The sequence below is a fragment of the Gobius niger genome (assembly GCF_951799975.1).
Source record: "Gobius niger genome assembly, chromosome: 22".
NCBI lineage: Eukaryota > Metazoa > Chordata > Actinopteri > Gobiiformes > Gobiidae > Gobius > Gobius niger.
This window is the reverse complement of record NC_136873.1, coordinates 17664641-17677692: the sequence shown is the minus strand read 5'-3', so window position 1 is coordinate 17677692 and position 13052 is coordinate 17664641. Positions and strand designations below refer to the sequence as shown.

The 13052-nt window shown below is 39.6% G+C and overlaps 1 protein-coding gene across 1 annotated transcript in view; it reads left to right on the top strand.

Moving 5' to 3' along the window:
• The window catches only part of fam163ab (family with sequence similarity 163 member Ab), a 65664-nt gene extending 59780 nt beyond the window's left edge, over positions 1-5884 (top strand). Inside the window, exons 2-5 of the mRNA XM_079580959.1 lie at positions 2188-2255; positions 2330-2351; positions 4607-4721; positions 5052-5884. Of these exons, the coding sequence (XP_079437085.1) occupies positions 4629-4721; positions 5052-5465 (507 nt within the window). The 5' untranslated portion in view covers positions 2188-2255; positions 2330-2351; positions 4607-4628 and the 3' untranslated portion in view covers positions 5466-5884. The remainder of the gene's footprint in view (positions 1-2187; positions 2256-2329; positions 2352-4606; positions 4722-5051) is intronic.
• Positions 5885-13052: the final 7168 nt, after the last annotated feature.

The window sequence follows — 13052 nt, the reverse complement described above, 5'->3', positions numbered from 1 at the left end:
TATGGCGAAAGGTTGCTAACGCTAGCTGCTAACCTTTAGCTTGAGCTGTATAATAATTGACAGCTTCCTCTCTCTGACAAAAAGGTGACAATCCACGGCGCCAAGGGCACAGTGCAGAATACTCAATGATGTAAAAAAGAACCCTAGAGTGTCAGCTAAAGACTTACAGAAATCACTGGCACAGGCCGACATCTCTGTTGACACGACTACAACACTTAAAACACTGAACAAGAATGAGGTTCATGCCATTGCTGTCTAAACGAAACATTTCTGCACATTTGAAGTTGTTGTGAAAGAGCTCCTCAGCACTACTGGCAAAATGTTCTGTGGACTGATGAAACCAAAGTTCAGCTTCCCGATGGCCTTGTGTATGAAGCTGTTCTTCAGTGGACTGGAACTGGCCCATAGATTCCGCAGTCTCCTCCCTGAAGGCACAACCTTGAAGAGACTGCGTGATGAAAGGTCCCCTTTGCATGTGAGACGGGTGGAGTACATCTCCTTAATAGAGGGGGAGGGACTCTGCAGATCTTCTCCGCTGCTCTCACGATGCGCTAGAGGCTCCTTCGGCAGGAGGCAGTGCTGGTGCCGTGCCACACAGTGATGGGGCTGACCAGGATGCTCTATAGTCCCTCTGTAGAAGAACCACACAGTGATGGAGCTGGTCAGGATGCTCTCTATAGTCCCTCTGTAGAAGAACCACACAGTGATGGAGCTGGTCAGGATGCTCTCTATAGTCCCTCTGTAGAAGAACCACACAGTGATGGAGCTGCAGGATGCTCTCTATAGTCCCTCTGTAGAAGAACCACACAGTGATGGAGCTGGTCAGGATGCTCTATAGTCCCTCTGTAGAAGAACCACACAGTGATGGAGCTGGTCAGGATGCTCGCTATAGTCCCTCTGTAGAAGAACCACACAGTGATGGAGCTGCAGGATGCTCTCTATAGTCCCTCTGTAGAAGAACCACAGTGATGGAGGTGGTCAGGATGCTCTCTATAGTCCCTCTGTAGAAGAACCACACAGTGATGGAGCTGGTCAGGATGCTCTCTATCGTCCCTCTGTAGAAGTTGCACATAACGGAGGCTGGGACTCTGGCTCTTCTTAACTTGCGGAGAAAGTAGTGACGCTGATGACTTTTCTTGACCAGTGCTGTAGTGTGCATGGTCCAGGAGAGCTTCTCTGTGATGTGCACACCCAGGAACTCAGTGCTGGTCACCCTCTTGCAGCACCGTTGATTGTTAGAGGAGAAGGCTGGACCCGCGCTCTTCGAAAGCCCACTCGAAAGTCAGCAGAGTGAACAGGAGGGGGCTCAGCACATAGCCTTGGGGAGCCACTCAAACCAGTGTTAATTTCGTCGACTAAAATATTTCGTCTTAATTTTAGTCAAAGTGATATTTTTGACGACTAAAATTGGACTAAAACTAAACTAAAAGTTTCTCATGAGACTAAAACTATGACTAAAATGTCCAGATATTTTAGTCGACTAAAATAAGACTAAATAAAAATGAAAAGGAGAGACTAAAATCATCCAAACTTGTATTGATCGTCTGAAAGAGCCTCAGATCATGTAAATTCACTGCTAAAGGATCAGCTCTGAGCTTTGTTCTTGTGGAGCAGAAACATGAAGCAGAGGAACAACATTAAATATGATTATAATTAATATTATCAATGCAAAGTCGACTAAATTCGTCTTAAATTTAGTCGACTAAAACTAGACTAAAATTGAAGATATTTTTTTGACTAGGCTAAAATCGATTTACATTTTCGTCAAAAGACTAAGACTAAAACTAAATTAAAATATGTTGTCAAAAGCAACACTGCCTCAAACAAAGCGTAAAACATTCACACCAGACGTCCCAGGAATCTCACGAAACTAAAACAGTTTTGGAAAGAGGAATGATCTACGATTCATCCTGATCGTTATTAAATCCTCTCCCTCTCCTTATGACCAATCTAGGCATGTGAGAAATTCCAAAGGGTTTTTCCTCCCACTGCATAAAGTGAATGAGGGGTTAGGGACTCGGGTGGACATTCGGACACATCTAAATTTGCCTTATTTCAGTAAGATCCAAGCCGTCACCTTGGACCAGCATTATGTGCCATGTATTGCAGGATCCTGTAGCTCCATCCTGTGGCAATGGCATGCACTGCAACAGAATATCTAACATCACTTGTTCCTTTTCTCCTCAGAGATGTGCAGCTGGGTGACCTGTGTTTGACCTCTGCCTTTCACCTACAACTCAGCACACTCTTCCGATGTGAGTAATGTAAATCCACATATCATATCTTTCTGTTTATTATTTTGTTAATACAGTGTGTTCTTTTGTTTCAGGTGTTAAGCAGCTTTACTGAACGTGAGTAAACACGGTTTTAAAGACACGCATGATGAGTGAGATACAGATATAGCCTCAGAATTTCCCAAATATGATCATACCGTGGTGCCATGACTTACCTTGTACCACAGGTGAAAGATCATTATGCTTAAACACACTTATCTTTATCACTATCTTACACTTTGCAAAAACACACTGCTCTGCGCAAGGCCGTGGGAACCCAGGGTGCTGAGGGCGCTGCAGCACCCCCTGGTTGATAGTTTGTGAACTGCAGGCAATAATAACCCCTTAACTCCCACCTGAACCGAGCACATTTTCTCCAGCTTTACCCCAGTCCAAAAGCTTCTGGAGAAAAGGTGTGAAAATAGCAACAAAACTGAGACGAAAACAAGGATGAAAATGTGAAAAAAAAAGTGAGAAAACATTGACGAAAAAGTGACACAAATTTGACAAAAAAGTGAGAAAAATGTTACGAAAAATTTAGAAAAAATGGATGAAAAAGTGATAGGAATTTGACAAAAAAATGCAAATAATTTGACGAAAAAGTGACAAAAAATGTACAAAAAATGTACAAAAAATTGACGAAAAAGTGATAAGAATTTGACAAAAAAATAGAATAATTTGACGATAAAGTGACAAAAAATGGAAAAAAAAGACAAAAAATGACAAAAAATGACAAAAAATGGAGAAAAAATTGACGAAAAATTTGACGAAAAATTTGACGAAAAATTGAGAAGAAATGGACGAAAAAGTGATAAGAATTTGACAAAAAGAGCCAATAATTTGACGATAAAGTGACAAAAAAGTCACGAAAAAAAACTAAAGCTGAACTGGAGAAAATGCTCTCGGTTCAGGCGGGAGTCAAGAGGTTAATAAATAGGATTTATGCACAGAAAAAGTATTTTGGGGGTAGATTTTGTCCCTCAGCGCCCCCTAACTAAAATATCTTCCCACGGCTCTGGCTCTGCGTGAGTGCAGTGATGCTAATGAGCATTTTCGGATTACGCGTGGACAGAAGAGAAGTGAAGTATTTTCCAGATACGTAGAACCTCAGGAGGAGCTTTTTGGGAACTGTCGTCAAAAAGAGAAGAACTGCAACCGGGAAAGATTTAAAGATTATTCAAAGATGCGCAAGTATCTCACAACACAACTCTCGGTCTGTTATTGATGAGAGTGAACCACATTGTAACATGGTAACGGATTCTTTAAAAAAAAAAAAAAAAAAATTTGCATAATACCGCCATCTTATAATAATAATATTTTGAAATGTGCTTTTTATTTCTCAAATGATTGCTCTGCAGAGTGTGACGGAGAGTTGATGTTCTCCTTGTGTTCTGCAGAGTTTGATGGAGAGTTGATGTTCTCCTTGTGTTCTGCAGAGTGTGATGGAGAGTTGATGTTCTCCTTGTGTTCTGCAGAGTTGGATGGAGAGTTGATGTTCTCCTTGTGTTCTGCAGAGTTTGATGGAGAGTTGATGTTCTCCTTGTGTTCTGCAGAGTTGGATGGAGAGTTGATGTTCTCCTTGTGCTCTGCAGAGTTTGATGGAGAGTTGATGTTCTCCTTGTGTTCTGCAGAGTTGGATGGAGAGTTGATGTTCTCCTTGTGTTCTGCAGAGTTTGATGGAGAGTTGATGTTCTCCTTGTGTTCTGCAGAGTGTGATGGAGAGTTGATGTTCTCCTTGTGTTCTGCAGAGTGTGATGGAGAGTTGATGTTCTCCTTGTGTTCTGCAGAGTGTGATGGAGAGTTGATGTTCTCCTTGTGTTCTGCAGAGTGTGATGGAGAGTTGATGTTCTCCTTGTGTTCTGCAGAGTGTGATGGAGAGTTGATGTTCTCCTTGTGTTCTGCAGAGTGTGATGGAGAGTTGATGTTCTCCTTGTGTTCTGCAGAGTTGGACGGAGAGTTGATGTTCTCCTTGTGTTCTGCAGAGTGTGATGGAGAGTTGATGTTCTCCTTGTGTTCTGCAGAGTGTGATGGAGAGTTGATGTTCTCCTTGTGTTCTGCAGAGTGTGATGGAGAGTTGATGTTCTCCTTGTGTTCTGCAGAGTGTGATGGAGAGTTGATGTTCTCCTTGTGTTCTGCAGAGTGTGATGGAGAGTTGATGTTCTCCTTGTGTTCTGCAGAGTGTGACGGAGAGTTGATGTTCTCCTTGTGTTCTGCAGAGTTGGATGGAGAGTTGATGTTCTCCTTGTGTTCTGCAGAGTTGGACGGAGAGTTGATGTTCTCCTTGTGTTCTGCAGAGTTGGATGGAGAGTTGATGTTCTCCTTGTGTTCTGCAGAGTTGGATGGAGAGCTGGTCGGATGACAGCGGGAACTGTTGTCATCACCGGAGGAATACTGGCCACAGTGATACTGCTGTGTATCATCGCGGTGCTCTGCTACTGTAGACTCCAGGTACTACTACTGCTCCTATTACCACCACTCCTACTACTATACTACTATTATGACTACTGTAGCACTGCAACTTAGGGCAGGAATTCATGATTTATTTTGATGATGAATCGATTTATTGTTTGACTGCAAGAAGCACCAGAAAATATGATATATATAAATATTATAGACCATCTTTTAACCACCAACTTTCCAGGCAAAGGACTTCTGTGAGTTGCATGGTGTGTGAATGTTCTGAACGGTGCCTCGTCGCCCACGCTGCTGTGTTTAGGGTCTCCCCCCTGTGGTCTTGTGCTGCTGTGTTTAACGTCTCCCCCCTGTGGTGTCTTGCAGTACTACTGCTGTAAGAACAATGGCTCGGACAGCGGCTCCCTGTCTCAGCAGCACTTCGCCTGTAACGCCTGCTCTGCGTCCGGGCTGGATGGCTCCGTCTCCACCCCGTTGTCCCTGTCTCCTCCGGAGGAGCCCCCCGGATCCACCACCGGCGCCGCCTCCTCCTCCTCCTCCAGCAAGCACCCCCCTGGTGGACGGCCGCGGTACTGCCCCTCCTGCTCCCCCTACAACTCCCCCTTCTACATCCGCAACGGGGGAGAGCGCGTCACCTACATGCCCACCCACTACGAGAACCCGGCCCTGGCCACGCCCCTCCCCGCCGTCCCCGCCCGAGGCTCCATGCTGAGGAGCGCCACCCGGAGTCGGCCGCCGGAGTTTTACACCAACACACGGGCTATTAGCACTGAAGTGTGAGCACCCAGTCCCCCCACCAGAGTACCCAAGACTTCCCCCACCTCACTGTGCGAGAGCAGGGCCACGCCCCACAGCAGATTCACACCTGGACTTGAATTTACACTTTGGGTCTGTCTGTGTAACATGCCTTGTAAATAGCCCCGTTTTATACAAAGGTTCAGATAGTTAGCCTGCTTTGCCAAATGGGAGTTTCTCCCTTTTTCCGAAAATACTGCAGTGAGATTATCTTTTTTTGTCTATAAGTTTGCAGTGCACATTTTAAACACCAGGAGCATAAACATTTGAGTGAAGACTGAAATATGAACTGCTAGACTAATACGCAGTGTGGATTTTCACAACCTATTTGATTGAGTTCGAGTCAAATTTATTCAAGCAAGATTTAGCCTTTAAAATGATTCATTATTTCATCATTCTCTGCACCACATAGAGAAAGCCGGTGTGTTCTTTGAGCACTACATTACAATACATTACATTAAATGATACTTTCAAATACTTTTGTTTTTAATTAGGTTTAATTACACAGCAAAAATATCTGGGTAGTTAAGTCATTTAAGTCATTATTTAAATTCATGAATGAAGGTTTATCATAATGAATTTCTTTTAATTCAGTTTGAGTGTCATTTTTGTCAGCAAAAATATGATATAAGAATACAAGAATCCTATTGCTGGGTTTCAGGTGACATCACAGTGTTCTAAAGGCCTGTAATATTATAAAGAGGTGAAATTATTTTGTTTTTGAGGAAATTTATGAACCAACCAATCGGGTGCCCTTAGTGGGGGCAGGAGCCAGTTGTTCCGATTAACTGCATTACACAAGAAAAGTTATGAATTACAAAAATGATCATTAATATCTGTCCCTGGGTCCATGATCTCTCTGTACAAGACAAAAAATTCCTCAAAAACAAAATAATTTTTCCTCCACATAATACTGTAGGCCTTTAGAACTATTACACATAACAAGACCCCTTGGAGGTCGGGTCTTCTGCTCTTTGCACTGGACATTATACAGTATTACCTAAACGATGGCAGTCACTAAAGGTTCTTTATGTAACTTTTTATGCAAGTCGATCTGTGCATGTTTGACCTTTCAGTGACCCAGCGGGATTACGGCTGGTTAACATAGCATCCCAGTGACCTCTAGGGTGCTCCGTGACCAACTGTTTTTTGGTATTTCTGGTATTTCTGGTAGGTTTCTGGATGGAATGTAAGCATCACCATGGAGGTGATTCCCTCAGCAGAGGACACCTACCGGTAACCCTAACAACTGTTGATCCTGGGGCGTCCAGCTGTGATGGAAAGCGAAGGCGCCATGCTAATAGTATCAAAAGGTACCGGAAAAAGTCTTTAGATCCAAGTTTTGGATTTAAGGCGGGACACTGCAGGTGAATAGGGAAAAAATTATATTTACAGATATCAATTTGAAACTTTTGCTGTCGATCACTGGCATAAATGTGAGAAAAAAATACATGGCAAGTTTTCTGTCATTTTATCTTTTCATATAAGAACAAGATGTTTTATGCCTAAAAATGCCCTAAATTTCCCATCTTTCGGTGACAAAATCTGAATAATGGATAGAGCTACATTCAAATGTATGGTTTCATTTTATTGATAAATGAGTTGCCAAGACTTTTTCAGAGGGGATTTAGGATTTCTTGTTTAGTTTTAAAATAATCTGTTTTTTTAGTGGAAAAATGTTTAAAAATTTAATTTTCGCCTTATTTTTTGACATTCAAAACTCAATAAATGGGGCTTAGGGATTAGATAATAAAAAATCCCTCTGAAAAAATCTTCCAAACATTGTTCAGTCCAAGGCTGGAAAAAAGTCTTTAGGTCCGACTGACGTGGACATAGTGTCGCCACAATGACAGAAAAATGTGTTTTGAGAAAAAGGCCCTTGAAATTGCATTCTCCCATATAAGTCTATGGGGGAACATTGAATCAGCGCAATATTTAAACATGTTATTGTGAAGATTAGGCATATTTTCTGTTTCCGGGTGAAAGCTTATATGTTCAGAGACCAATTTGGCCCAAAACCTGAAAACTGAAAATATTGAGTTTTGCCTGTAGTGTCTCCCCTTAAAGAGATTGGATCCTTTAATGGTGCTTTGATGCTGTTGGTGCAGGGACAGCGGTACAGGAAGTGACTCAAATCAATGATACAATTTTAAAATAGTCTATATATTTTATGGAATACATCAACATCATTGTTCTGTTTTCTGATTCTAGACGACAAATATTAAACAGGTATCAGTATCTTTAATAACAGGTATTGTTCGAGTACTGGTACCCAGCCTTAGTCACTGAAAGGTCAAATATCAACTTTTATCAACGGTTCCAAAACAGAAACATTTAATGAACTGGTGTCAAACAAGTTATTAGCCTTTTGGGGTTACTGGCTATTCACCTTATTCAGCCACGGCCACTTTTGCGGCAAAAGCGGTGGAAATAAAATGGGAGCAAACGGGAAAGTCTTGAAAAAGCATCAATATCACGAGGCCAACGTCAGCTTAAGTTGGACCTGCAAGTCTGGCTATGAACACAAAATGGCGCCGCCCACTCCGCGCTCCTGAATGAGGTGAATAGGGTCGTTTGTTTGAATAGTTTGCTTGAGCCCCATTGAAGAAAAGAAAATGATGTGAAGCCATATTTTCGGTGCCAGGCTGACAGACTGTTCGTCGCTTTCTCTGTAGCAAATGTAGGTGCAGTACATTTACTTCGATTCATTTAGCATTCACGAGACCGACAGAAGTGAGCATAAAGCCATTCAAATAAATAGTTGTGAGCAATGCCGTGGGAACCCAGGGTGCTGAGGGCGCTGCAGCACCCCCTGGTGGATAGTTTGTGAACTGCAGGCAATATTAACCCCTTAACTCCCACCTGAACCGAGCACATTTTCTCCAGCTTTACCCCAGTCCAAAAGCTTCTGGAAAAAAGGTGTGAAAATAGCAACAAAACTGAGACGAAAACAAGGATGAAAATGTGACAAAAGTGAGAAAACATTGACGAAAAAGTGACGAAAAATGTCCAAAAAATGACAAAAATCGACAAAAATTTGACAAAAAAGTTGGACAAATTTGACGAAAAATGGACAAAAAATGTACGAAGAGGTGATAAGAATTAGACAAAAAAATGCGAATAATTTGATTAAAAGGTGACAAAAAAAAATCAAAAAATTTACAAAAAATGACCAAAAATTTACAAAAAAGTGAGAAAAATTTGACGAAAAATTGAGGAAAAAATGGACGAAAAAGTGATAAGAATTTGACAAAAAAATGTGAATAATTTTACAAAAAAGTGACAAAAAATTTACAAAAAATGACAAAAAAATGACAAAAAATGGACAAAAAAGTGAGAAAAAAATGAGAAAAATGGAGAAAAAATGGACAAAAAAAGTGATAAGAATTTGACAAAAAAATGTGAATAATTTGACGAAAAAGTGACAAAAAAGTCACGAAAATTTGACAAAAATGAGACGACTGCCCAAAAATAAAAAGTGATGAAAAAAAATCTGATGTGAGGAAAAAGATCCATTTAGTTTTGTAGGTCTTTCAAATGAGGTGTTACACTGGCCTACAGGATTTGGGTAAAGCTGAACTGGAGAAAATGCTCTCGGTTCAGGCGGGAGTTAAGAGGTTAACAAATAGGATTTATGCACAGAAAAAGTATTTTGGGGGTAAATTTTGTCCCTCAGCACCCCCTAACTAAAATATCTTCCCACGGCTCTGGTTGTGAGTGAAAACGGTCCATCAATCCATCTCCGTTTCCTGGTTTTCTTAAAGGTCGTTGTTATTCATAGATGTTGTTTGCTTAAAAAAAAAAGAAAGAGGAAAGAAACATTTCGAGACAGAATTCCGGCGATGGGAGCTTTTCTATGCAAACTCACGGACCATTTGGATATAGCCCTCCCCTTTGCGATGGATGACGGTTTAAACCCTGTTGTTTTTGGAGGCATTACATCTGGATTTGTCCAACTGTGAACTGAGCCTTTGAACACACCACCCGAGCTTGAAGTGGACAGTACTGAAGACGATGCAAAAAGTGTAAATATGAACTTATGGCTATTCATTACTTCAGTCTATTTTGTTGATGATCTTATGTACTGCAGTATATGCTTATTTTGTATCTCATATTCATAGTTTTCAGGTGACACCGTTGGAGGGCAGGTCACTGGGGCGCTGGTCACTGACTCACGTTTGCTTTGACAGAATCAAAAAAAAAACATTCAATTCACAAGCTAGAACTTCAACTGTAGGCTCTTCAGTGTAAAACATACTATATATATTTTTTATTGTAATTCATGCAGTTCTTATGTTTGAAGAGTTACGTGGTGCTAGGCTAGTGCAAGGCTAGTGCATTTCCACGATATCAGCTAGCCTGCATTAAAAACGTATAACGCCAGATTAATGATATACAGTAAATGTCTGTGTCGATAGAATAACAGTAACCATTTTGCATTTAAAATACCTTATATTTGAGCAGCTTCAGCGTCGTGGTTGTATAAGCTACGCGGCGGCGGAGTGATCTGCTAGAAAATAGTCCCTCAAAATGCGATCATTCATGTGATGCAAGGTCAGTTATATTCCAAAAATTATTCTTTCAACACCTACAAATATATGGTTAGTCTGGCGTTATAGGTGATTTGCCTCAGATGCACTGTGGAGCGGGGCAGACTGTTTCTAACAAGGCCGTGGGAACCCAGGGTGCTGAGGGCGCTGCAGCATCCCCTGGTGGATAGTTTGTGAACTGCAGGCAATACCAACCCCTTAACTCCCACCTGAACCGAGCACATTTTCTCCAGCTTTGCCCCAGTCCAAAAGCTTCTGGAAAAAAGGTGTGAAAATAGCAACTATCACCTCTGTCAGTATAATGTTCAAAATGTTCCAAATGTGTGTGCACAGCTCACATTCAAATATCACACAGATGTTTGTCGTGTTCTTAAATGAAGCCACGTTGCGCAACATTTCAGCCGATATTTCAGCTTCTGTGACACATAATAACAAAGAAATGACCCCGGAGTGTTCCGCAGTGTGGCTTTAAAGAAGACACACATTTTTATAGAGGCCTCCTGTGTATTGTGAGAGATAACCTGCATTTGTTGTTCCATCAAATTGGTTTCCTTCAGTTGATGAGGCCGATGAGTTTTGTTTTGTGCTAAAATAGAACATTGTACATTAGCGGAGCAGTGATTAACAATATTTGACAGTGTTCATTTTTGTCAATTAAATCATTTATAACAGTGTGATGTTTGTTTTGTCAAATGTTTTTGCAGAGGCATGCCACTCACAAGTCATGATCATCCCTCTGAATGTGCCACACAACAAGAAAAAATGTTCTAATTTAACATCAACTGCAACTACACTGTATTAGACTTTTATGTTGATTTAATTACAGCTCAGTGAAGTGTTTATACTAATGCATTTCAAAGCTGTATATTCTTAATTCATCAACACTCAACCGTTGTATTCATTTTAAAATTTCATTTTATATTTCATCATAAAAAAGTGAACCGACAACCTACCAACCCACCCTACCAACTGAGCCACTGTCTAATTACTTGTTTTCTGGCAATTTTTTTCACTTTTTTTTCATTAATTTTTTTCACTTTTTTTTTTTATAAAGTAGGTTTTCATCCAAAATACATAATTTTCATGTCATTTTTGCTCTATTTTAGTCTGTGTTTACTAGAAAACGATTAATTGATTACTGAAATAGTTGACAACTATTATAGTAATCGATTAGTTGTCGATTAATTGATTAGTTATTTCAGCCCTATAGTCCAAACTCATTCATAACTTTCCTAACATCTTTGTAGCATCCAAATTCTTTACAGGGACAAGCTTAAAGGCAAATTTCACAACTTGCAGGGTCACTTTTCAGGATCACCATCACAAAAATGCAAGAAAAATAGCCTGAAAGTTCATAAAACGAATACAAATGCTTTATAATTCGATGCACGCTGTTTTCCCTACAAGCATTTGACTTCGCAAAAAATAAAATAATTTTCATTCCATTTCTAGAAGTAAAATCAGGTATAGCTCCTTTAAGGTGAGCACGAAAGGGATCACAGGAAAAAGTAAATAACCAATAAAAACATTTGCTGAAGGAAGCCGCCGAAACCCCAATTGTTCCCTGACTTGTGGCCCGCCTTACAAATGAAGCGTTTAGCCGATTTACATGTAGAACTTCCCCACCCATAGACGATGACAGTACAATGTGTGGAGCCCAAAGCCCAGGGGTAATAAACCTTGGTTAGTGCTAGATCGTCTGCTCCGGAGGGACAGTCTGCTGTGAAAACGTGAGATATCATGACACAAATTAAGGTTAGGGCCAGGGAAATGGTTAACCTCTTAACTCCCGCCTGAACCGAGAGGATCTTTTTCCTCACGTCATCACATTTTTTTCCCAAATTTTTTTTGTTGGGTATTCAACTCATTTGTGTAACTTTTTAGTAATTTTTTATCACATGTTTTTGACATTTTTTCGTCAATTTTTAATAAATTTTTTGTCACATTTTTGACATTTTTTTGTAATTTTTTTGTCACATTTTGTCACATTTTTGTTATTTTTTTTATCACATTTTTGTCATTTTTTCGTACATTTTTTATAAAATTTTTGTCACATTTTTGACATTTTTTTTGTCCATTTTTTATCAATTTTTTGTAATTTTTTTGTCACATTTTTGTCGTTTTTTCGTCCATTTTTTCGTCCATTTTTAATCAATTTTTTTGTCACATTTTTGTCACTTTTTTGTAATTTTTTATCACATTTTTGTCATTTTTTCGTCAATTTTTTATAACATTTTTGTCACATTTTTGACATTTTTTTGGTCAATTTTTTATCAATTTTTTGTAATTTTTTTGTCAAATTTTTGTCATTTTTTCGTCCATTTTTTCGGCCATTTTTAATCAATTTTTTTATCACATTTTTGTCATTTTTTTGTCATTTTTTTTGTCAATTTTTTATCAATTTTTTGTAATTTTTTTGTCACATTTTTGTCATTTTTTCGTCCATTTTTAATCAATTTATTTGTCACATTTTTGTCACTTTTTTGTAATTTTTTATCACATTTTTGTAATTTTTTTGTCACATTTTGTCACATTTTTGTAATTTTTTTGTCAATTTTTTATACATTTTTGTCACATTTTTGACATTTTTTGTAAATGTTTTGTAATTCTTTTGTCACATTTTTGTCATTTTTTTGTCACATTTTTGTGAAATTTTTGCCACTTTTTCATCAATTTGTCATCCCTTTTTTGTCAATGTTTTCTCACTTTTTTTGTCATATTTCCATCATTCTTTTCGTCTCAGTTTTGTTGCACAGCTTTTTTCCAGAAGCTTTTGGACTGGGGTAAAAGCCAAACTGGAGATAATGTGCTCGGTTCAGCTGGGAGTTAAGGGGTTAACCTTAAGGATTAGGGTTAGGATTAGGATTATTTGTATTTTTAGACAAACCAACTCATAGATCTATACAAACTCACAGCAGACCGTCCCTCCGGAGCATACGATCTAGCACTAACCATTTTTGGTGTGACGCATGCGCGCTGCGGGTGTGCGCTCCTGATTCACCCCCGGAAGCCTCGTGCGGTG